Source organism: Gadus morhua, chromosome 14 (assembly GCF_902167405.1).
Source record: "Gadus morhua chromosome 14, gadMor3.0, whole genome shotgun sequence".
NCBI classification, from domain to species: domain Eukaryota; kingdom Metazoa; phylum Chordata; class Actinopteri; order Gadiformes; family Gadidae; genus Gadus; species Gadus morhua.
In genome coordinates this window covers 3161229-3186701 of record NC_044061.1, presented here as the reverse complement: position 1 = coordinate 3186701, position 25473 = coordinate 3161229, and the positions used below count along the sequence as shown (strand labels likewise).

The 25473-nt window shown below is 48.1% G+C and overlaps 1 protein-coding gene across 1 annotated transcript in view; it reads left to right on the top strand.

Annotated features, from left to right (window-relative positions):
• Window positions 1-25473, top strand: part of LOC115559107 (serine/threonine-protein kinase BRSK2-like) — an 80625-nt gene that overhangs the window by 15401 nt on the left and 39751 nt on the right. Inside the window, 1 exon segment of the mRNA XM_030377782.1 lies at window positions 23725-23819. Coding sequence (XP_030233642.1) covers window positions 23725-23819 — 95 coding nt within the window.

The window sequence follows — 25473 nt, the reverse complement described above, 5'->3', positions numbered from 1 at the left end:
GAGCCCCAGTATCCCGCCCAGTTACTCAGCGCACCAGTAACTCAGGGGACGACCATTGAAGGTCAACGCTCTGCGTGAAGAATACGACGACCGGGTTGATGAGGGATGGTTTAAAAACGGGGCCACAATTCGACAAGGTTAATCCCAATTGTCATTTAAGCATTCATTCAGTGCTTTTCTAACCACTGGCCACTCAAAGTCATTTATTTTCCTAACATTCAACCATTCATGCAGACATTCACACACCGACGGCGAAGTCAACCACGTAGGGCGAAAGCCAGCTCGTCGGGAGCAGTTAGGGCGGGGTGTCTTGCTCAGGGACACCTCGACACTCAGCTAGGAGGAGCCGGGGATCGAACTTGCAACCTTCCGGTTACCAGCCAACCCGCTCTACCTCCTGAGCGACTTGCCACCGAAAGAAAAAAAAGAAAAAAAATATTTTAATAGTGTAAACGCAATTCTTCGCTGGATCTGAAATGGTCTCTCGGTATGGATTTTGGGCCAGGCTCCAGGCGGTTAATGCAAGCATTCCGCGAGCAGATGTGGCCGCTCGCTGACTAGGAGCAGGGGATTCAGGTGAGCGTACGCTGCTTTGTAATCAGGTCCTCCCACTGTTCCCCGGCAGGTCTGGTCGTAGCCGCTGCCAAGCAGAAGAGCAGAACGCGGCGAGCCGGTTGGCTCCGAATGCGTGCATCTCTCTCGAGACGGGGAACAGCAACAATCAAATCCCAAATGATGCAGCCTATATTTAAATCTGCTTGCTTTGCTGGCCGGAGACAGTGTGAAATGAAGAATGCACAGCGAATCTCCCCCCTCGAAGGTCAGCCACACGAAAGAGCTGACAGAGAAGAGAGGAGCTAGGGGCTGTCTTAACAGGCCGTTAACAACCAGACTCCTGCTCTAGCAATACCACCTCCCGGCTTTTCCTCCCTGCAAGACTCTCTCCCTCCTCCCATAAATAACACCCACCATAAGTCATAGAGTGTCTCTCTTGCTTGCTCCCCCTTCCTCGCTTGCTCGCTTTTTATATCCACTTTAATGTATTTAATACCCACACCATATACCCACACATGGAAACCTTGGCACAGTGGAGCACACCACGAGGTAGGGGTGGGAGGAGGTGGAGGTAATTTCATCAGTCAGGTCTCATGGAAAAAAATAAAAACAGAACAAGAAACAGTTCGGAGGTAATTTGCCTGAGCAGGTGATGGATTAACTGAACATCCTCCCGATGCCACCCATGTATCTCCGGAAAGTTCCGGAAGAGAGACAGAACAATTGTAATATTAAATCGGATGATTATTTCAACGATAACTGCTCCGTTTTGATCGCTTCCATCGGCCCAGTCAGATAATTGATCGCACCGAGGGGGATTGAATCTGCTGAATTATGCATTGTAATGGGAATCTGACTGCTGCTGCTGGATTCACGAGACATCACAGGTGATAATATTGTTCCGCTGTTTTTATCGTAAATCACCAATCTTTCCGAGGCTTCCACACTGCGCTCCAATATCCAGGCTGAATAAACGATCGCACTGTTACATCTTACATTTTAGGGCATTTAGCAAACGCTTTTATCCAAAGTGACTTAGAAACATTTTCACACACACACACCAACGGCGGTGTTAACCAACGTCGGGAGCATTTTGAGTGAGGCACTCGCTCAGGGACACCTCGACACTCAGGAGGAGCCGGGGAATCGAACTAGCAACCTTCTGGTTACCAGTCAACCCGCTCAACCTCCTGAGCTACTGCCAACTGCCGCCGTCTTCCTGCGTGTACATTTCCTGCCCGACCTTACAAATCGGGCTCACGTTTCCAACCGGAGAACCACCAACCCTTAAACCTGTTCAAAGTGACGGGTTGTTCATTATTGTTTTAATCTTAATCCCCCGGTGCTGCACTGATGTAGCACTCAGGCTGTCCCAAATATCACCAGGGGATAAATAGTCCTAATACCCCGGGATGGATGTCTGGGTTGCTGTTTGGTTTGATAGTTTGTTCATGCTAATACGTCGGAGCTCTGGGAAAGAGGCAATAACAGAAATACATTTGTATGCGCCGCCTGAGGTGCAGTCCCTAAACAAAGTAAGGAGACCTATTTTACAACGTGAACATCGAATGACCCCCCCATGTGTCGTGAGACACTCCTCCTGACTCGCAATCCAAGAGCAATTATTCATGTATTTCCGGGATTTTCGTGTTTTTTAAGCCCTGTATTTTTTGCGGACGGCAAATTAGATCAACTTGGCTTGTAACCCCTTAAGCACTAAACTATGTGGATCCATGCCAAGCCCTGACTATCAATAAAGAGCTGGGGGTTATTCCAATGCATACTTGAGCTTCTTTGCCTATTAAACCGCAGCAGGGAGATGTAACCCACAGCCGTGTTGGGGTAACCACGGTGGGGTAACCAAAGTTGTGAATTATTTTGGAAGTGGGTGTGGTGGAACGCTAAATTATACAGTAGCCCCCAGCACACCAACACACACACAGACATACGCATACACATACACATACACATACACATACACATGCACATGCACACACAGTTGAAAGAGAGGATAGCGAGGCTGCGATGTTGCAGACTTCGCCCGCGCTGGGGGGTTCGTTATCTCAATGTGTGCCGGTCCCTTTGAGAGACCCCCGCAGTTAATCTTTTACATTTTGATCGCGAGCGCACCATAACCACGCGCTGTGCGTCCAAGTCACCATGACGTCTGCGGACCAGCCAAAACGTTGAGGGTGCCGGAACCACTGACGAGTTCCTGCAGCAGCGACCTGGAGGTAAAACAGAATGCTGGTGTTAGGTCGACAGACAGACAGACAGGCAGGCAGACAGGCAGGCAGGCAGGCAGGCAAGACGGACAGGAAGACTTCCGCAAAGACACGGATCAATTCCTACCTCGTCTCTCCCAGCGATGGTTCCTGGGATTACAGAGAACAGGATCCCCCCCGGGGGAGCCGTTGCGGGAGAAGGGAATGTGTGCACGCCTACAGAGGCATGCGCGCGCGCGTGTGTGTGTGTGTGTGTGTGTGTGTGTGTGTGTGTGTGTGTGTGTGTGTGTGTGTGTGTGTGTGTGTGTGTGTGTGTGTGTGTGTGTGTGTGTGTGTGTGTGTGTGTGTGTGTGTGTGTGTGTGTGTGTGTGTGTGTGAGGAGGGGGGTTTGGGTATGTTTGTGTACAATTTAGAGTGAGGGATCTTTTGTTTGTGTGCCGACCGGATTTGATGAAATGAAGGCTGTAGTTGGGACACACATGCACACACACATGCACACACACAGACGCACACACCCGTCACCTTATCTCACCTCCTCCCCCTACACCCTTCCCCCCCTTACCCCCTTTCCATTGGGCTGTTATGTAGAGCAATGGCAGCTTAACTCTCTACTGTCTGCTGCAGCCCCGATCCCTCCAAAGCCCCGTCCGTATATATAGCTTACCCCCCCCCCCTCCCCCACCTCTCCATCACTATGCGGATGAACTTGTGTTCCACTTTTCCATCAGCACCAGACTGACTGGGGAATCCCTTTTGTGTCTGCGCCACGTTTGGATCGTAACGCGGCCGCGGTTGAATCTAACAGACCGGTTTAACTCCTCGGCCACACGACGACTGAATGAGCAACAAAGAGGCCTGTTGTATAAGTCGGTCGTTTGTTATTCATTTATGTTATGGTTTATTTGAATGAAACACGTGTCGCTCTGGATGGTATATAGGCCAATATAATATTGATGGTTGGATTTATAAAAAAAAAAAACGGCATACAATGACAGATGTTCAATGCTGTAAATCTGTACTGTACATTGTTTAGCTGTGTGTGTGTGTGTGTGTGTGTGTGTGTGTGTGTGTGTGTGTGTGTGTGTGTGTGTGTGTGTGTGTGTGTGTGTGTGTGTGTGTGTGTGTGTGTGTGTGTGTGTGTGGGGTTGGGGGTGTGTGTGTGTGTGTGTGTGTGTGTGTGTGTGTGTGTGTGTGTGTGTGTGTGTGTGTGTGTGTGTGTGTGTGTGTGTGTGTGGGGTTGGGGGTGTGTGTGTGTGTGTGTGTGTGTGTGTGTGTGTGTGTGTGTGTGTGTGTGTGTGTGTGTGTGTGTGTGTGTGTGTGTGTGTGTGTGTGTGTGTGTGTGTGGGCGGGCCCCATGCCAGGCAGTGTGCTGCAGTCAGCAGGTATATCCTCACTCAGACGGTCTGCTACCACCTGCCTAGCGGGCGAAAGGGAGTGATAGTGTGGAAGTCTGATCCGTATCTAGGAGCCATGCAGAGCCAAGACATTTGTCATCCGCAGAGATACGCACAAGGCCTAAAAAAAAAAAAAGTTTGGTTCCTGTTGGTTGTCAGTTGAGGTCATGGGTAGGTTATTTTTTTATTTTATTTTTTCCAGCGGCAGCGAATGATAGGTAGGTTGTTTTCATTTAAAAACGAGAAAATTCGCTCATCCTTGTACAGAATGAAGAGGTGCTGTACCAAAACGTAATTACATAAAGAAAAAAAAAAAAAAAAAAAATCTTTTTTTTTTATAAAACTCATAAAATAATTTGGGTCGCACATAAATTGACAGGATCGGTCGGAAACCGGAACCAAACAACATTTTTTTTTAGGCCCAAGCACCTCCCAGCTAATGCTATTAGCTGCAGAATGTAGCTAATAGCATTAGCCACATATTATCTACGTGAAGCTACATAGTAGCTATATATTAGCTACAACATGTAGATATTAATACATTAAACAATGATCTCCTGCAGCTAATGCTTGAGCTACATATTACATGGAGATATTACAGCCATACAGAGTTTAATTCTGTGCGGATGGCTAGAAGTATATTTAGCTAAAACAATATGTATTCTAATGTGTAATTGTAATTGTAATCCATGTCTTCACAGTATAAACACCAGACCGTTTCAGTGGTAATCTTTCTGAATGTCGCGGTTCGGTTACGCTAATACAGTTTGAGTAGACTTTCAACATTGTGGTTTAATAATGGTAATACTGCAGAGATAAACATTGTTTTAACCAAATTTATCATTGCTGTGTTTATTATGCAGTGATACTTTGGGCATAAAATAAGTGCCTCGCTCAATGATTAATTAATTAATGATCTCACATGGTATGTAGTCGTAAGACTTAATTATTGTGAAATCTTCTTCTTCTTATATTTATTATTTGAGATAGTTCTTTGATCGTATATTGCTTTCTACCTGACCAGATGAAGACCTAATAAAGTGGGCTCACAGAGATGGGCTCAGGGGAGACTCTGCTGTATATAAATACATAGCCCACTTAGGGCCGGGCGGGAAGTGGGAAAATACCGCAGTGAGGAAGAGTTTGATTCGGAGCCCTATCTGGATGAAGACGTCTATAAAAAGCCTCTGAAGTGAAATGCCAAGTAGAATGGCATATGCCGCCCTTGAGTGGAGGAGGAGAAGCAAGAGGTGTGTGTGTGTGTGTGTGTGTGTGTGTGTGTGTGTGTGTGTGTGTGTGTGTGTGTGTGTGTGTGTGTGTGTGTGTGTGTGTGTGTGTGTGTGTGTGTGTGTGCGCGCGAACGTGCGCGTTTTCGGTGTGTGTGTGTGTACGAACGTGCCCGTGTGTGTGTGAACGTGCTCGTGTGTGTGTGTACGAATGTGCCCGTGAGTGTGTGTGTGTGTGTGTATACGAACGTGCCCGTGAGTGTGTGCGTGTGTGTGTACGAACGTGCCCGTGTGTGTGTGTGTGTGTGTGTGTGTACGAACGTGCCCGTGTGTGTGTGCGTTTGCGGTGTGTGTGTCACATACGAGATGATGTGCTTGTAATGGAACGTGTTCCACTTGAGCAGCCAGATGAAGGCAGAACTAACGCGACACCGAAACAGTGCAGGGGTCTGTAGGTGTGTGTGTGTGTGCGTGTGTGTGCGCGTGTCTGCCTGTGTGTGTCGACGGGGGAGGTGGGGGCGTCGGTGCTGAGCCGAGGGGGGGCAAGGTGGTTGAAGGATGGAGGCTATATGGGGAGAGACTGCGACGCCTCTCCCCACCGTGTAGCTGGTTACTCTGGCACACAAAAAACGTTTTCTCTGCCACAAATTGGAAATTGACCCGGTATGATTCGCTGGGCTTCCTTCTCTGTCTCTCACTCCTGCCTCCCAGCTCCTATGGGGCGGGCTGCAACCTATTCACTGCGACTGCTACTGCCTCTTCCACTTGTATTACTACTTAGAACTAGCATAGAATACAATCATTAGTAGTAGCTGAAGAGAATAGGAGTACGATTAGTTGTGTTTGGCAATATATGTATAAGCAACGAGTAAAAATAAAAGGTGTAACTAGTAGAAGCAGTGGTAGATTACCAGCCCTGGAACTAGTTTTCATTTTAATAGTCAGCAGTAGTATTGCTAGTAGTAGAAACGGTATTCGTCAGAGCGATTAGTGAAACGAGAAGTATTCAGTAGTCCTTTTTAGTAGCTTTGGTACTGCTAGCAGAGTGTGTGTGTGTGTGTGTGTTTGTGAATCTGTGTGAGTGTGTCTCTGTTTTATCCCTGGCTATGTTTTTCTGTCTCTGCGTGTGTCTGCGTGTGTGCGTGTGTGTGTGTGTGTGTGTGTGTGTGTGTGTGTGTGTGTGTGTGTGTGTGTGTGTGTGTGTGTGTGTCTCTGTCTCTGTGTGTGTCTGTCTCTGTGTCTGTCTCTGTGTGTGTGTGTGTGTGTGTGTGTGTGTGTGTGTGTCTTCCTATTTGTGCGTCTGTGTTGGTGTGGGAGTGTGCGCGCCCATGTGCGAGTCTGATCCCATAATGCACCCTGCTCATGAGGCCGCTCCATGCGGCTGATACGTCTGAACGTTGTGATAATCTTTGTTATGCACATATGTGTGTCTGTCTCTGTCTCTGCGTGTGTCTGTCTCTGTCTGTGTGTGTCTGTCTCTGTCTGTGTGTGTCTGTCTCTGTTTGTCTGTCTCTGTGTGTGTCTCTGTGTGTGTGTGTGTGTGTGTGTGTGTGTGTGTGTGTGTGTGTGTCTGTCTCTGTGTGTCTGTCTCTGTGTGTGTGTGTGTGTGTGTGTGTGTGTGTCTGTCTCTGTGTGTCTGTCTCTGTGTGTGTGTGTTTCTGTCTCTGTGTGTGTGTGTCTGTATGTGTGTGTGTGTGTGTCTGTCTCCGTCCCTGCGTGTGTATCGTATAGCGTAGCCTATAGCTGTAGGCGCAGTGACCTGCAGTGAGCCGGTGGAGCTCTCCAGGGTGCTGAAACAGCAGGGCCAGAGCAGCAGGACTGTGGTGGGCCCGTGCTGCAGTACTGGAGCCGTCCCTGATTACCACTACCTGCACATTCTCAGGTGCTGAGCGCTTGGAGAGAGGGGGGCTGGCGCGCGCGGGGGGGGGGGGGGGGGGGGTAATTTGAAACGGCCGGCGTGATTTCGGCTCGCGCCGCACAGCGAGATCCGAGGCACGAGGAGGAGTCTGGAGAATGATGCTGATTTAGCGATGCCGTCGCAGAGCGAGCGGGTGGTAGTAGTGGGCGGGTTTCCATGGATTAGGAGCAAAGCCTCTGGAACCCAACTCTCCCAAACCACCCTGTCTCCAAAACAGCACATGATGTACGCGCATGTGTCTCGCTCTCTCTTATCTTATCTATTTCTCTCTCGTTCTCTCACCATCTCTTTCTTTCTCTCTCTCATTCTCTCTCTCGTTCTCTCTCACTCTCTCGTTCTCTAATTTTCTCTCTTTCTCTCCCTCACTTTTTCCTTCTCTCTCCTTCTCTCGCTCTCCTTCTCACACACCAAAGCACACACCCCACTTTTGCCCTAGGGCTGTAATTTGTCTTCTGCCATCCCTCTCTCCTTGGAGATTTGGGGTGTATTTATGTAGATTATTGGTGGAAAGTAGGTTAAGATTAATGTAGCAGAGCTGCCACCCAATATATATTTATTTATCTTTTAGGAATTTGCTCTCGTCGTCAGTGCGTTGGACGAGTGATATCGAAATGTGGTGCTTGCATGTTGCAAGCTCTTAAGAGGACAGAGTGGGTTATTCTGAATAGCAAAGCTGTGCTTTCAGCTGCAGCGTGATCAACAGCAAATATGTTTCTGTTGTTAAAACGATGAATCAGGTGAACCCAAAAAGACAGGAAATAAAGTGAATTGGCCATCGACTCGTCCATTAATCAACCGGCCCACGAGCCAACTCGGGAGGTCAATGAGAAGCATGGGGGAGGTGGGATTACTAAAAAGGTTTGTGTCTTGTTTTATTGTTTTCGTTTTTATTTCTGTGTAAGTGTACTACTCCCGCTTACACGTTGAGGCAAGTTCAATCGTTAAAAAAAATAATAAAATAAAGAAAAGTTTAGCGGAGGTTTTAAATGTCAAGCTTTCTCCACCATTTCAGATTCGATTTGATTCGGACATTTAATGGATTCCCGAAATAGCGTTCTGACCTTTCGAAAGCTTTTCTACTGAACCGACTGTGTTTCTGTGTTTACCTCTCAGAGGACAAACACACAGACATACGTCATGTTGAGGTAGAAAGTAAATGTTGTTTGATCCGATATACATCAAAATAATGAAGATGACTATCTTTAAAACCTTTATTCTAATTGTTAGAATGTTGTTGCAGAAATGGGTTGTGTATTTGTGTCCATCCCTCCCTCCAGTTCCTATCAGATCTGTTTCCCGAGATGAATTCACTGCTAGCGAGGGTAGGAGAAAACAGATCTCAATAGCTATTTACCATATATCTGCATTAGCCCTTAATGGAGATTAGTTAATCAAAGCTGATGTTAAAAAGGTGTGTTTGTGTGTGCGCATGTGTGTGCGTGCATGCATGTGCGCGTGCATGCATGTGCGCGTGCATGCATGTGCGCGTGCATGCATGTGCGCGTGCATGCATGTGCGCGTGTGGTAAGGGGGTTGTCCATTCCTGGTGACCTTGCCTTCTGAGGTCAGTCTATTCCATTCACATTCGAAAAGTTAAAAAAAGAAAAACGCCTCCAGCACTGCTTCTGTCCGGCCTCGACCAAATTCACCTCCCTGTTACCTCTGTGGTCTTATCCAGCCAATAACGTGGCTCGGCTCGGGTTAGGATGACCTTTACGACCGGCCGGTGGCTGCCCTCCACTGCTCATCCATTGTGTTACTGCCACTTGGAATCAGGAGTCAGTATAACGTCTGGTGGTCCATCTCCTCTTCTGGTGGTCTCTCTGTCTCTCGCCTCTGCCGCTCCTTCCTCCTGAGCCTTCACACCGCTGTCTCTCCCTCTCTCTTTCTCTCTCACTCTCTGTCTCTCTGTCTGTCTCTCTCTCTCTCTCTCTCTCTCTCTCTCTCTCTCTCTCTCTCTCTCTCTCTCTCTCTCTCTCTCTCTCTCATTCACTCATCCCCTCTGGGAAAGCAGGGGAAATGAGGGTAAGAGGGGGTGTGCGGGGGTGAGGTAATTAAATTGCATTCGGTGTTGAGGGAAAACATGATGAGTTAGCTGTGATGACGTTCGGGGGGTCGGAAATGGGATTTCTTCATTCTCTCTGTGTGTTGGTCTTTCGGTTGTCTCCGTCTTTCTCTCCGTCTTTACTTCTCAGCAAATGGCAGCAAAACGCTGAATTCGATTTCCTCTTCTAAGCTCCTCACTGTCTCCAAACCCCAGCTCTTTAATTATGGAACCAAAGGCTCGCTGTGCAACAAAGAATCTGTCTCTCTCGCTCCCTCGCTCTCTCCTCTCTCGCGCTCCCTCTCACTCGCTCTGACTTCATATTCTTTCAATATAATACACAAATTCTGTGTTTAATTTTGATGGTCAGGGATCAGTCCCTCTGACCCCCCCCCTTCTATCAATCTAGAAAATAAAACTGGTTCTCATTGTCCAAGAGCACACACACTCAAACACTCAATCACTTACACACTTACACACACACTCTCTCACGCTTACACACACACAGGTCGTACGGCAATAGGTCTCACGTCAGGGGAAGCAATCTGTAAGACTTCAAATGAAACTCCCCTCATTGTACTTTATTGCTTTTCTCAACCCCCCCCCCCCCACCGCAGCTCCAAGTCCTTCAGGGGCATCTATCTGTGTTCTATCGGGTTATCAAGAAAAAGTGACAGTGCCCGCTCCCCCTCTCATCCAGAGGAATTCCTGGCCTACCACATTAACATTGATCAGAGCGTCTCAGCTCCTGTCGGTCTGTCTTCGTCTCACTACTGAATGTCTCCGGGGTTATTTTCCCGCCCTGCTTTATTCAACACAATCTCGGAACTCATGTTTATTTTAATTGTGTCTTTTATTTATATTGTTTAGTACACTTCTATCCGATAGAGTAATTGCAGGGGATTTCGTCGGTCTTAATCACCGTGCGGCTGCCAGTTCCATCGCAGTTTACCTAGAATGTTTCTAATTGGTGTCTTTTGTGCCGTGGTGTCGTTCCTCACAAGTAATTCCTTCCCTTCCACGCTGAAGATTAGGAGCTGTTTTCCGACGGGTGCTTCGGGTCGTGGGTTCACACGCGCGGCCGTGTTACCCTGGAGGATCGTGTTTCACACACGCGTCCACGACGGGCGTGCATAGAGGGTGCAAAGAAACATCGAGTGATAACGTGTGTCAGCCTCGTTATATAAGGCTGACGGATTCCGAACGTTCTAGTCCTGCGGGTCGCCGACTGTGTGTGTGTGTGTGTGTGTGTGTGCGTGCATGTGTGCGTGTGCGCCAAGCATGCAACAGAGTGCCTTTTTGCCTAGCGGAGTTGTTGACGTCCGAGTGACAGTGGCGTCATTGTGAGTCCACTGCCCCCAGACCCTGCAGCGCTCAGAGTGTGTATGTCTCTGTGTGGTAGTGTGTGTCTCTGTGTGTTTCTGTGTGTGTGTGTGTGCCTCACACACAGCTGCTGTGAAAGAAAAGCCACATTATTCTGACACTTGAGCCACCGCCATGAAACAAATCCTCCTAATCGACCCTTTTGTTGGAGTTGGTCTCTAATCCAAAACGTGCTACTCCTCTCGAATTCAGGAACTCACAGAGCAACCGCTTATCTTCACCCTGATGATGTCCTGTTTTTCGGGCACTCCCTGTCCATCTGGCCGCACGCACGCACGCACGCACGCACGCACGCACGCACACAGGCACGCACGCACGCACACACTCTGCAGTTCGTTGAGAACTTTAAGTGAGCGAGCAGCGCTTTCAACTGCCACTACACCTTACATTATACGAAAGGAATTAACATTTTATGGACCCACGCATGTCATAGAATGTCATTTATAACCAGGATAAGTTTAAAGATGACGCGTCACTTAATTTCAGTCTGACACGAATTGCGCTGTCGACGAATATTATTGTAATGCTCAAAAGTTGGGAAGCCAATTGTGTAAATGGCTTCTCATGTCTGTCGGCTCCTCCTCCCTCCGTCTCTTCCTCCCTGGGAGTGTGTGTGTGTGTGTGTGTGTGTGTGTGTGTGTGTGTGTGTGTGTGTGTGTGTGTGTGTGTGTGTGTGTGTGTGTGTGTGTGTGTGTGTGTGTGTGTGTGTGTGTGTGTGTGTGTGTGGTGAGCAATAGGCTATTGTCATGCCGGTGGGGAGTAAGTCAGTCAGGGGCAAACTTGAAGGTACTTCCTGCTGCTTGCGGCTCGCTGAGTCATCTCCTTAAGGTGCACGTAAGGCCATCCAGTCAACCTGTATCTCACACACACACACACACACACACACACACACACACACACACACACACACACACACACACACACACACACAGCAAGGCAGACAGAAACATGCATGCCTCAGCACACTTTACTCACTCACTCACTCACTCACTCACTCACTCACTCACTCACTCAAGCACATGCAAACACACAACAACCACACATAACACAATCTCCCAGCATCTCCTACAAGGTGTTTTTCTAGGACTTGATCACGCGGAAACAGAGCGAGATGCGTGCAGAGGACACTCCGGCAAGGACCTGCTCCTGAGAGGGGGGGGGGGGGGGCGCGTGCGTCAGGAGAACACGGGGTGCGCCAGAGAGAGAGGGAGAATAGAGGGGAGGGGGGCTAAAAATAGCATGCCGTCTCTCAAGTCGTCATGCAGGGGAGTGAAGGAATCACCTCTAGAGAGGGGGGGAGAGAGAGAGAGAGAGAGAGATATTGAAAAAAAGCCTATGTAACAATAATAATGACAGTGTTATGCAATGTTGTAATAGCTATTGTGTGTGGAAATGCGATTATTGTATCACCGTATTTAGAGGACACAGTTTGCATTATTTCTTCTCTCTCACGAGAATATCAGATATGTGACCTCACCATTTCATTAATTTCACCGCTTGCAAAGAGGATAGTTTGCTGCCTTGCATCATTGTCGCTGATTTCAGTAGAATTCAGCTGGTGAATACAGAATGAGAGGCTGTGTTCGCTGAGATTGAGATTTATAAACGTGTTTAAAGGTCTGGTTGGATTGTTACAGAAGAGAGACACTTCTTCTCTGTCATGTCTCCCCTGGCACACACACACACACACACACACACACACACACACACACACACACACACACACACACACACACACACACACACACACACACACACACACCCATTCAGTAGATTTGTCCACTAAAGGGACAAATCTATTCAGCCAAATGTAATTTCGCCTGTCTGTGCCGAGCACTTCTCCAGCCTACAAGACCCTAGTTGACTACCGTATGTACGTCCTGTAAGGCTATAGGCCTCATACTTCATGTCCTTGTCCTTCTCTGTCTGAGGACTCTCCTCTTCTCTATCTTCCAGGCATTCTGCCAGAGCTGACAGAGAAGTAGATTAACCAGCCAGGCTAGAGTGTGATTGAAGCGATTCTGTAAGCACTGTCTCTATATTGGGTCTTTTTAAAGTAACGCACTCATTGTGTGTGTGTGTGTGTGTGTGTGTGTGTGTGTGTGTGTGTGTGTGTGTGTGTGTGTGTGTGTGTGTGTGTGTGTGTGTGTGTGTGTGTGTGTGTGTGTGTGTGTGTGTGTGCGCGCACAGAATTCATATACTTGCAGAATGTGTGTTTGTGTCATGGTGTAACCAGTTTACTATAACTCCAAAGGAAACACAGACACACAGATACACACACACACACACATCAACACACACACACACACAACCCGACCGTGAGAAACAATGTTCCACGTTAGAGCCTCAACCGCAAACCGCTGGTGAGAATGTCTGTAACATACCACAGAAGAAGGGCTGCTTTGTAGCTAGGACGTGTTTCGGAAAGTCAAGGAAATCAGGGTGGGATCACAGTTAAAAGCCAAGCTTAAAGTTCATGTCACAGAAGCATCATTGTGATTGAGAACCCCGTTCTTTTCTGTTTGATGGTGACGGTACTCGGTTAGAATTGATTATCACCTGCAAACCACGCGAGACGGCCTCCGCTCTCTGGGATTCTGTGCCAGCCCTCTGTGACCTGACCTGATAGGTCGACCGTCAGCCAATCAGCAGAGCAGCGTCTCTGTATTTGGGTCACAGCAGTGGGGTGTTAACTAAAAACCAGGGAGGCCTCAGAGCTGCACTGAGTGGTGTTCAGTCAAACTGATTCTCCTGTTCGCACAAACTGTGACTCGTACCCCCCGAAAAACGATGGGATGTTATAATTACAGTACTGGGCTGTGATGATGTCGATGAATAATTTCAATTGTAAAGTGTGTGTGTGTGTGTGTGTGTGTGTGTGTGTGTGTGTGTGTGTGTGTGTGTGTGTGTGTGTGTGTGTGTGTGTGTGTGTGTGTGTGTGTGTGTATTCTAATTAATAGAATACTTCGATCAACTACAGAATTGAATAAACATGGCGAGTGTACAAATCAATACTGGTGCACATAGAATCCAAACACCATCTCTCCACCTTAAATTCATCCGTGCATACAGAATGGAAGTCATGCATTATTTTCTGGAATGGCGCGTCGATGTTACAGGGCAAGAACATGAGCTGCTTGATGTCAGTATCGCCTGCAGCAAGTCCCTGAGCTCCGGCTCTGATGCCCTGTGTGTGTGTGTGTGTGTGTGTGTGTGTGTGTGTGTGTGTGTGTGTGTGTGTGTGTGTGTGTGTGTGTGTGTGTGTGTGTGTGTGTGTGTGTGTGTGTGTGTGTGTGTGTGTGTGTGTGTGCGCGCGAGAGAGAGACTGCTCACGTGTGTGTGGGTGTGTGTGTGCCCTTGTTTCTGCCAGTGTGTGTCTGCCCGTGTGTGTGTGTGTGTGCCCGTGTGTGTGTGTGTGTCTGCCCGTGTGTGTGTTTGCTCGCCTGTGCAGTGTGCACAGGGAACCAGAGGAACTCTCTAGTCAGTACGGGTGAACTAATAATGGCGAAGCTTTGTGGGAAAGCTGTGTCTCCAATCATTAACCACCACGGCCTGACAGGCAAGTCGGGTCAGGCTGGAACCAAGAATTAATTTGCACAGCGATCCAGAGAGAGGGCAGAGTGCGAGCCGTTCGTGACGGAGATGGCCGGGAATAGACGGGGGGGGGGGGGGGGGGGGGCATCGGGGTGGCCCTCCCATGAACTAATTATCTAAGATCAGTCAGGGAGCGGGAGTCTGGAGAAATGTAAATAATGTTTGTGCTAAATATTTCAACAAGGAAACCGCATCATCAGAGCAATTCTGAATCCCTCGTCACTTCTGCATTCAAAGTAATGTTTGCTTATAGTTATGGTAGGGAATGCTAATGGTGTTGGTGGAATGGTGCACATGATCTCTATAATATGAATGTTTATGTGAGATGTGTTTACCTGTGTCTGTAGATGTGCCCATGGAATATCCATCTAGTACTTTGCTGAGACGTGGCATCCTGTCAGCAGGATCCGTCTCTCTCTGTGTCCTTTACCTTTTCCTTCTCCCTTGGTGGCCTGCTTCCATCCCCGCTCTCTCACGTTGTAATTCACCAAAGAAAATCTGTGAATAACAACGCTACAACCCCCCCCCCCCCCCCCCCCTCCCCCCCCTCCCCCTTATGATATCTCCAACCGAGTCTGACGTCAATTCCCACCGGCGAAACAATGCAGCAACGGGAAACAAAAATCAAATGTGGAAATTTGTCACAAGGCTGGCGTCGCATCAAGGAGGGATTAGCGTTGAGGCTGATTGAAATGTAATTCACTTCAGTGGCGCTTGCGTCGGCTCTCGGCTGGCCTGTATAGCGGCCACGGCGGCGGCGGCAGCGGCAGCTACGAGCTACGCATGAGCTGTTATACAATTGTGAATAAAAAAGCGGACTGCATGCTCCGCCGTAAACCAGCGGAGGAATCCCTCCAGGGGAGGTGTGACGAAGGAGCGTACGCATGTTCACACGTGCCTGTGTGTGTGTGTGTGAGTGCACCTCTTCACTCGTTGCTATTCGAACAGGGCCGTGTGGTTGGCAGGGTGTGTGTGTATTCCAGGGCCTCGCTGCGCACTCCATGGCCTGCAGCCAGCTGTTGGTAGTTAATTAGGCCTGCAAAGTGGGAGAATGCCGTTCCGTCGTCACACTGGTGCACGAGCAGATGAAAGGGGGAGCGTTGAGCTGGTTCATCTGTCTGTCTGCACCAGATATTAATGGTGGTGGTGGTGGTGGTGGTGGTGGTGGTGGTGGTGGTGGTGCCAGTGGCAGTGGGCGAGTGGGGACAGGATGAGTGTGAAAGCTACGGTGGTCAGACAGACAGGTCTGCCTGCATGGAATGGTGGTGGTGGTGGTGGTGGTGACGATTGTAGTGGTGGTGACGGTGGTAGTGATGATGAAGGTGGAGGTGGTGGTGCTGGTGGAGGTGGTGGTGCTGGTGCTGTTGGTATTGCTGGTCGCCTGTTGGAGGTTTTGGGGAACACTGTGGCACTGGATGAGTGAGACAACTGCAGTGGTGCAAGCGATACAGAGGGTCAGCAGAACCGAGAGCATGCTCTCCGCTGGAGAAGCGGTCTGAAGCGGGCCATAGGCGTGAATACTGCGATTGGATCGGCCTGCGCTGAGTGGTGAAGAACTGAGGAATGAGTGCGCCGTCTGCGTCAGTCAGCGGTGTCAACCCTCATCCCAGGAAACCTCCATCCCTCGGAGAGGAAATGAGACAGGAGACGGGCGGTTTCTTTCGTTCCTGTATTTAATTGTACATATTCATACCCCATTCGGATTTAAAAGGGCTCCGTACTTCACAGGGAAGCAGCCGAGATGTGTATGTTTTACTCTAATGAGAGCAGCCATGTCTTGCGTCACGGCACTGGGAGTTAAGCGCTGTACTTTTTGGTTTTGTCAAAAGAGCCCTGCGGCCCCTCTTTCCCTCCAATTCTCCTTTCTGCTCCTTTCATCATCTCTCTTTTTACCCCGTTCTACATCATCATCATTCTTCTCATTCTCTCTCCGTCTCTCTCCCTCGCTTTCTCGCTCTTGCTCTCTTGCTCGCTCTCTCTCTCTTCCTCGCTCTCTTGCTCTTGCTCTCTTGCTCGCTCTCTCTTCCACCCTCACCCTCTCTCTTTCTCTCTCTGTCTCTCTCTCTCTGTCTCTCTGTCCCTCTGTCTCTTGCTCACCCTTACGTTCTGTCTTCCCCTCTCTATGTGTGTGTGTCTCTCTCTCTCTCTCCCACCCTCATTCTCTCTCTCTCTCCCACCCTCTCTCTCTCTCTCTCTCTCTCTCTCTCTCTCTCTCTCTCTCTCTCTCTCTCTCTCTCTCTCTCTCTCTCTCTCTCTCTCTCTCTCTCTCCCCCTCCCTCCCTCACCCTCTCCAGTGGGTTAATTATGAAGTTCTACTGCTTCTTCCTCATGGGTGTTATATAAAAAATAAAATAATAAGCCTACAGTCATTAAAGTTAAGTGCTCCAAACTTTTTAGTCGTTTCTCTCCTCCTGACAAGCTTTCGCAGTGATGGCCCTTTTTTCTGGCAAGACAGAAGCGCCTCCATTAAGACCGTCTGGAGCGCTGTCAAAAAGCCTCAAGTCACGGCCCCTTCTCATCTCAAACCGCGTGTGTGCGTGTGTGCGTGCGTGTGCACGGTCTGATTATGTACAGTGTGTTATGAGGACTTGTTACGTGGCTTTGTTAAGTACTCGATTCTGAATACACGATTAGGCCGCTATGAGCAGCGGTCTGTTCTAGAAATAACCGATTATATAAATAACAAAATAATGAATAACCGACCGCCATTATGAATAACCAAAGGATGTTATGGACGGTATTTTAAACTTTTGTGTCAAATTCAGATTTCTTAAGAAAACAGCTGTGTATTAAGCAGAATAATGTCCAGCTAGCTAGTCATTCTCGTGAAGTGAACCCATTGACAGCATCCATTCTCCTCCCAAGTGTTGTCCTTCTTTAAAAGGTCCTTTTATAAACAATACCTGGGGTCGTACAACTCTCTGCACCTCCACTATCAGCAGCACCTTGTCCATGGTCGCCAAGTGACACTAGCGAGAAGATGCATAGTAAACAAGAGGTGCAGATTCTGGGGAGGGGCACGGAGTTGAAGTTATGCTGGGTTCTATATAGCTGCAGTTATTTCATTGTCCGTAGCTAAAGTATGAACCAAGCTAGTGGCTAGCCACGCTAGTGGTTATCCCTGCTCCAAACCGATTGGAGAAAACAAAGCAAGGAGAGACTGACAGCCAATCAAGTGAATCCAACGGCACTCTGCGGACAAAATAGATCAGTCCATGGCTTTGTATTACATATGGAATAGGTCTACTAGTAAAAATACTTATTAACAAATTTTACTAAATGGATTTTCCCCCCACGCAATATGCAACTGCTATTCTATACATTATGTAATTATTTATAATGCAAACATACTTCCTGCAAAAAAAAAAAAAAAACACTGTTTATTCATAGAGGGATGCGTTGGCGTGCGAAAAATAGCCTAATTTGGCTCTGTGTTTAGCAGTGCATCAGCTTGTGTGCGTCACACAGCTCAGTATCCCATCTCTCACTGGTTAGACTGGGAGCTCTGGTTAGAGTGGGATCTCCCATCACTGGTTAGAGTGGGAGCTCTCATCACTGGTTAGACTGGGAGCTCTCATCACTGGTTGGAGTGGGAGCTATCATCACTGGTTAGAGTGGGAGCTCTCATCACTGGTTAGAGTGGGAGCTCTCATCACTGGTTAGACTGGGAGCTCTCATCACTGGTTGGAGTGGGAGCTATCATCACTGGTTAGACTGGGAGCTCTCATCACTGGTTGGAGTGGGAGCTATCATCACTGGTTAGAGTGGGAGCTCTCATCACTGGTTAGACTGGGAGCTATCATCACTGGTTAGACTGGGAGCTATCATCACTGGTTAGAGTAGGAGCTCTCATCACTGGTTAGACTGGGAGCTCTCATCACTGGTTAGAGTGGGAGCTCTCATCACTGGTTAGAGTGGGAGCGATCATCACTGGTCAGAGTGGGAGCTCTCATCACTGGTTAGACTGGGAGCTCTCATCAGTGGTTAGACTGGGAGCTCTCATCACTGGTTAGACTGGGAGCTATCATCACTGGTTAGAGTGGGAGCTCTCATCACTGGTTAGAGTGGGAGCTATCATCACTGGTTAGACTGGGAGCTATCATCACTGGTTAGACTGGGAGCTATCATCACTGGTTAGAGTGGGAGCTATCATCACTGGTTAGACTGGGAGCTATCATCACTGGTTAGAGTGGGAGCTATCATCACTGGTTAGACTGGGAGCTATCATCACTGGTTAGGGGGAAAGACAATGGTTCAACAGGAGTCTAGATGTTGAGGTTGTGACGCAGAACAGATTTGCATGCTTAAACAAATGATGAGAAACACAACCGCTTCAAATGTCATCGGTGTGTATGAAATGTGTCACCTCTGTAGTGTACCCCTCTTCATCCAGAAATGGGGATTCAAACCAGCAGGGTAGACGTGTGTGTGTGTGTGTGTGTGTGTGTGTGTGTGTGTGTGTGTGTGTGTGTGTGTGTGTGTGTGTGTGTGTGTGTGTGTGTGTGTGTGTGTGTGTGTGTGTGTGTGTGTGGCGTTGAGCTCCTATTCCAAAATGGCTTTTGAACGACGTCATCTCGGGCTGCAACGGCTCCATTCTCACCCGACTGTCGTTCCACGACTATTTCATTTGGTTTCTCTTTCATCAGTGCGTACCATTACAGACAAAGCCAATAAAGGTTAGCGATTTGTGGCGCTCCGGTGATGTTGATACGGTGCTTCGGCTGCAGGGGAGAAACCGCCAGAATGGGATTTCTCTCTCCAGTCGCTGACATGGTCCACGCCTACATGCTACTCTGTTTTTCATCACTCGATAATCCTTCTCTCCTCTCTCTTTTCGCTCTCTCTCTCTCTCTCTCTCTCTCTCTCTCTCTCTCTCTCTCTCTCTCTCTCTCTCTCTTTCTCTCTATTTCTCTCTCTCTCTTTTCTCTTTCTCTCTCTCTCTCTCTCTCTGTCTCTGTCTCTGTCTCTGTCTCTGTCTCTGGCTCTCTCTCTCTCTCTCTCTCTCTCTCTCTCTCTCTCTCTCTCTCTCTCCCCCTCTATCCTCTCTTTCTTTCTCTCCTCTCGACTTGACCTGCTTTCTTGGCCTTCTCTTGTCTTTCTCTCCTCCCCCTTTCCCTCCTTTTGATGTCGGGGAATGAGAAACAAATGACGAGGGGCAGCATATTTTTATTAATTACCTCATTAATGGAGAACGCAGACCTGGTTCGGGCTAACGACGGAGAGGGAAGGTTGGAGCTCGCATGGAGTGACGCTGGTTTGAAATCTTTCTTTCTTATTGCCATGGGAGAGATGGAGTGGGGGTTGGAGTCGAGAGAGAGAGAGAGAGAGAATATTGGATGAGGATAGGCCAACCTTGACACAGATTGCCTTCTTTCTATGGGGATATTTGTAGTACATTTGGAGAGGGGTGAATTAATTATATTTGTTATATTTCAAAGCACACATATTCCATGATTCAACCAGTGAGTCATTCCGTCGCACAAACAAAGACACAAAGACACTGACAAACAAAGAGCCTGATAATTCGAGCTGGAGTGGAGATGATATGTGTGTGTGTGTGTGGCTTTGTGCGCACGTTGACTTCAAAGCCACATATTGAAATAGTGTTGATTCTAGTGTGGAGCTTGACACTATTTTTGAAGGGTCATGTTGAGGCCTGTCTCTTTAAAATAGCCATCAATCTTCAATCAAATGTACGTCAAGTAACAGTGATGGTAGATTTAAATATATTTAAAAAAAATAATGAATTGACTAAAAGATAAGATAAAATTACTAGAAATATAGATAGTGAGATAGAGAGATATAAAGCCATTTCAAAGATAATACGGGGGAAAAATCAGCCGGTAATAAATTCACCAGTCCCAGTTTATAATTTAAAATCCAATACTTGCGCGCTGGCGTGGAACGCTGGGTGGTGTTAGGTGTTAGCCACACCGACCGAGTTGCTTAATTCACTGTATGAAATCAATGTTCAGGCCCATTTCAATCTGTCTGGTTCTCATTAGCTCCACCAGGCCTGGCGCGACAGGCCGTGAGAGGCGGTCCCCAGGTGAGGCACACAGCCTTGGCCCCGTCCCCGCCGTAGACACTAAACCGCCGCGAGCAGCTAATCGATGCTACCTAGCACCGCGCTAGCTCCGGACCAATTGGAGAGAACAAAGGGGGACGACTGACAGCCAATCAGGCGAATCCACTGACACCCCGCCGACATTCATAATCAGTCGATGGCTGTGTATTAAACCGACGTGTGTGTGTGTGTGTGTGTGTGTGTGTGTGTGTGTGTGTGTGTGTGTGTGTGTGTGTGTGTGTGTGTGTGTGTGTGTGTGTGTGTGTGTGGGCCAGTGCCAATCGTGGGGAGCAGCAGTTTTGAGCTGCATTACCTGTGACTGATCATTCCGATCCATCTATCAGTCTGTGTGTGTGTGTGTGTGTGTGGTGTGTGTGTGTGTGTGTGTGTGTGTGTGTGTGTGTGTGTGTGTGTGTGTGTGTGTGTGTGTGTGTGTGTGTGTGTGTGTTTTCGTCTCGGTAATACGATGTAAATAGGCCAGCTCTCACACCTTCGGTAGATGGCGGGCGGGTCTAATTCACATGTTCGACGCGGGTTCCTCATCAATCAGGACGGGGACAGCTACAGATGGCGTGCCATGATGGCCAGGAACCTCCATTAGGGTCCCGCTGGGCTTCAAACCGGCTCCTCATACTAAATGACAAGCCCAACTCCCCGCTGGTGACACTACGAGTCTCTCTCCTCCCGTTCGCATCCTTCACGTCTCCGTCTGTGGCAATACATCCCTGCTTATCGTTCTTTCCTTGTGCCTTTTACTTCCGTCGATTCATTCGTACAACTTTATTTCCCAAATAAAAAGTGACGCAAAAGAACATATTGTTTTCGACAGGTTCCGACTTCAGAGTAGCTTGCCTCGATGTAGCAACTAGCTGGCTAGGTTTCCCGTCAGTTAGCTTTTGGAAGGTCAAATTAAAGTAAAATTGCGCAGCCAATTACATGTTATGCCAATTACCGTTGGCTTAACATCAACCACCAAATGCCCTCGGACATGAAGTCAATGAAAATAGTAGTTAGTGTTCAAACTTTTGACTGGTTCACACAACAAACATACTGCATTAAAACCCACATTGAGTGCTTGAGCATGAAGGGCCCCTTTTAGAGAGAGAATCCATTTTACTAATTCACCACCAATATTCTTATTGGAAAATGCGGCACATTCGTGCTTTAAATGATTAAAATGCAAATAATCATTTAGCATTTTCTTGTTCTTCTCGTTACGTGGACTGTTGAAGAAGAGTGTCTCTCAAGCACCTTTTAAATACATAAAGTAGTTTGTATGGTTGTTGAAATTAACCTTGGGCATTACAAACACTTAAGCTTTAGATTGAACAAGCTAGTGATTAACCTTTGGAGATTTCGAAAATAAGTCTTTAGACCCAGAACGCATATCTCCATATCTCCGCCCAAAATAAGTGAGGAGGAGGAGGAATGATCGGATGAGAGAGTACAGCAGGGTGAAATGGTGAAATGAAAGCCAGATAAATCAATGAAGCAGAGTTGCTGAGTATTTTAATTTAATGGCTTTGCCACGTCCCTTTTAAACCCTTAGCTATGAGGCACATACCTTCTCACTTCTCCTCTCCTGTCACTTCTGTTTCTCTTTTATTGGTATAAATGAATGCTGTGAGAGCATTCTTCTTTGTTTATTTTACCCTTTCTCTCATACACACATTCACGCGCCCACATACACACACACACGTGCACACGCCACACACTCACGTGCAGGCGCCGGCATACACACACACACACACGTGCACACGCACACACACACATACACACACGTGCACACACACACACACACACACACACACACACACACACACACACACACACACGTACACACGTACACACGTACACACAAACAAAAGCAATAAGATCAACCTAAAATATTCATTACCAAATCAGATGTGTTTTGCCGGGTCCTTCTAAGCCTGCGTCGAGGTTACCGTCCCTGAGCTCCAACAACAGCGAGATCAATGATGCATCGTGAATGTTGCCCGAGATGCCATTTCGGTTCTAACTGCACGTGTCGGGGAGCCCCCAAGGCTGCCATATTGGCTCGGCGCTCCTGCAGCGTGTGGCTTCAGTCACTCGCCACGGGTGAACCCATGGGTGAACCGCTCTCTTTCTTCAAGATCCAGCCCTTCTGCTGTGAAGTCTGTGTACAGGGAGCAGTTAATGAAGAGTTGAATATGCGCGTGTGGCATTTTCCACAGCTCACTGAGGAGCTTCCGCAGTACAAAGTGGAACGTACTTCATGGTGTCGGTTCTTTGATACAGATGGATTGTGCCGGCGTAGGTGAGATAAAGCAATTGCGCTTTGACATTTATTTTACAGTTTGTCCTCCCAAGCAGCAACAAATGAAATAGACTGAGCTGGTGACGGGGGCGGGGGGGGGGGGGGGGGGGGGGGGGGTGTGTAGATATGTAAACTGTCATCTAAATTGGATGTGGACAGCGTAGCAGGAACTCGGGTAAATTGTCCGTTGAGTGTTTGGTGCTCAGTGGTATATTATGTTTGTTTGCCTCTACGGACGTGAGCGTGAAGAGAGACAGAAGAAGAGATGGGAAGAGAAGGGCGGCACAGGAGGTACAGCGGGTTGGCTGGTTCCTTGAAGGTTGCTAGCACGGTCTCCGGCTCCCCCAAGTTGTGCGTGTCGAGGTGTCCCTGAGCAAGACCCCCTCACCCTGACTGCTCCCGACGAGCTGGTTGTCGCCTTGCGTGGCTGACACCGTCGTGGGTGGGTAGATGTGAGCATGAATGGGTGAATGTCAGGCAATATTGTAAAGCCCTTTGAGTGGCCACTGGGTAGAAAAGCGCTGCATAAATGCAGTCAATTCAAGAGAAGGAGAGAGGGGTAATGGCGTAGCTCATGACCCCGGGTGGGAGTCGAACCTGCGTCGCCACGAGGCATAGTGCCTGTGGCTATCTCCCTGGCTGGCTGAGCTCCAGAGCCCTGAGGTTCTTTGGGTTTTACCTCCACACTGTAAATCGGGGCGCTGAATGAGGCCATAAACGTCTCGCAGAGAGAATGAGAGATGGCTTGTTTGTACGTGTGTGGGGGAAACGGCGCTTATTCAAACATTTTATTGTCGTGACGGAGATCCTACCGTGGGTAAACACGGTTGTTCAAAAACCCTGTTGGGAGTCGCTGTACCTTTCACGTCAGAATCTGGGCGTTTTGTCTTAAAAATGTTGGGGATAATCACGTTCCAAATGGTGTATTGATATAGCTTTATGTTCCGATTTCATTCCCATTGTTATAACACTAAAATAACACTCTCTGTCTGTGTCTTTGTGTCTGTGTTTTATTTCAGGTCTGGTGAAGCTAGGAATCCACTGTGTCACGTGTCAGAAAGTCGCCATAAAGATTGTCAACCGGGAGAAGCTGAGCGAGTCTGTGCTCATGAAGGTAGGTCATCTGAAGTGTTACCGCGTGTGTGAAGGTGTGATTCGCAGGCTCCACCAAGAGCCTTTTGATCAGAGTGGGGGCGGACAAGTGACCTTTTACACTCTCTCTCTATCTCTCACTTTCTCTCACTCTGAAACCGCAATCGTTATATCTGTAGTGTGCCATCAAGCAGGAGAAAATAACTATGTTCAAACTAAGTTTGTGTTGAATCGTGTGAAAACGATTAAGAGGCCATCTCCAAACAACAATAAATACACGCAAACTGCCTGCCTATATACATATTAATGTACATGAACGAGTTAATGTGCGGTATTGTTCCTGATGATGGAAGCGTAACGGTCGATTTCATCCCAAGGAGAGGCTTTTACGACCAGGCAATAACAACAAACTACTTTAAGGAGAGAGAATGGAAGCACAACCAAAACGGCTCCTTTCCTTGACGAACAAAGAGAAACAACTCAAACAAAAATACCCAAATCTCAGCGGAAGACGTAGACAAAGCTCAATTTATTAAGCCAATGAAGCCATTATTAAGTCAGTTTCAACAAAATGGTGTCACTTATCTCTTCCTCCCTTCCTCCAAGTGCGGCATATTCAAATCTTGTCTGAATCAAATGATTATTTAGCATTTTCTTGACTTTTAATTATGTGCCTACTAGTGTAAAAGGGCCTTTACTTTACACAATCATACGTTTTACTAACGTCTGTCTTCAGGACCCCTGACATCCTCTGTGATGGGATTCAGCTCTTCTGACTCCATGTTACCATGCATCCCTACACCGCAATGATTGGACGGACAAGGGACACCAGGGCACAGCTTTAAATAACCCCCTCTTCGACCCTAACACAAATTCCAGTTTCAACCAAAATTGTGTCACTTATCCCTTTCTCCTCACCTTTCCTTCAGCTTTTCCCCAGAGTGAAATGTTTGCGCTGATGTGCTCAGGTGTGCACGTGTTGATGAATGCGGTCTGCAAGGGACGCCCGTAGCGGCGGGCTGCTCCTCTCAGAGCAGCGGCCAATGAAAAGCAGATGTCGTGATGGAGGCGTCGGCAGACAGTCAACGCCGTGACCTGCAGCGCCGCTTAAGCTCCGCCTAATTGGTCATTAGCACTGACGGCCGTGGTGGGCGTGTCACCAGCGCACAGCAGTGACTGTCGAGATGCCTGCCGCCCACCTGGATGTGGTCACAGATGGGGATAGCTGTGGTGGATGCGTGTGTCTGTCTGTCTGGGGACCTTTGTGTTGTTTGTAGATGGAGAGATCCTCGTGTGTGTGTGTGTGTGTGTGTGCGTGTGTGTGTGTGTGTGTGTGTGTGTGTTGGGAGAAGGGGGGTTTCCCCCAGCCGGCTCCTTTAATCTTCCCAGCTTCTTGTCTTATTTTACAAGATGCCGGGGCCCTTGGTTGTCATAGCAACAGGGAATGATTGGCTTTTGGTGGAGGGGGTTGTGGGGGCGGGGGGGGGGGGGCAAAGGAACATGGATTGCTTCTTTTTTTTCCTCTCTCAATGCAAATCCATCAAGTCTGCAAAATAAAGCAGATATTGGTGTATTGTATCTATAAAAATGTATATTGCCTTTCTTCCAGCCCTGGTCGTCCCTTGCATTCATTCTAGCTGCTCCCTCCCCCTCTCGTGGTTTGACATTTGGGAAAG